At 39.4% G+C, this 510-nt stretch overlaps 1 protein-coding gene across 1 annotated transcript in view; it reads left to right on the top strand.

Moving 5' to 3' along the window:
* LOC137974491 (low-density lipoprotein receptor-related protein 1B-like) overlaps positions 1-510 on the top strand; it is a 1,191-nt gene extending 681 nt beyond the window's left edge. The window contains exon 3 of the mRNA XM_068821501.1: positions 313-510. Within this exon, the coding sequence (XP_068677602.1) occupies positions 313-461 (149 nt within the window). The 3' untranslated portion in view covers positions 462-510. The remainder of the gene's footprint in view (positions 1-312) is intronic.

Consider the following 510-nt stretch of genomic DNA (forward strand, 5'->3'; position numbering starts at 1 on the left):
TGATGGAAGAAAGTAACCAGGGTCATTTATATTTCAGGTGTGAAAATTGAAACACCTACTGACCGTATAAATGATACCGGTTGATGACTAACATAAGCGGTGTCCATCAGGAATGCGGCTTATGTTCGACTAAATCGTTGAGGTTTTCTTTTCTAATGGCTTACCATTAATTTGAATTGAATTTGTCACATAAACGGGGCGCTGACTGGTTATATTTTTGTGTATCTGATTATATTCGGTTATATTTGGTTTCCGTAGCTTACGATTTTCTCGGTCGAGTTTCTTCTCTTTCTTATTTACTTTTTTTTTCAGAATGTGAAACTCAAGAACAAAGGGACCATTACTGTTTCAATGGTGGAACTTGTGAACGTTATCCCGGCTCCATAAACGATGGTCCTCGTTGCCGGTGCCGATCAGGATTCGAGGGTGATCGTTGTCAAGAAGCGACTCCAGGAAAGTAACAATCGTGAACTGAAAAAATATGTCAATAAAATGTACTGGGTGACGACG

The sequence above is a fragment of the Montipora foliosa genome, chromosome 1, assembly GCF_036669935.1.
Source record: "Montipora foliosa isolate CH-2021 chromosome 1, ASM3666993v2, whole genome shotgun sequence".
Classification (NCBI taxonomy): Eukaryota; Metazoa; Cnidaria; class Anthozoa; order Scleractinia; family Acroporidae; genus Montipora; species Montipora foliosa.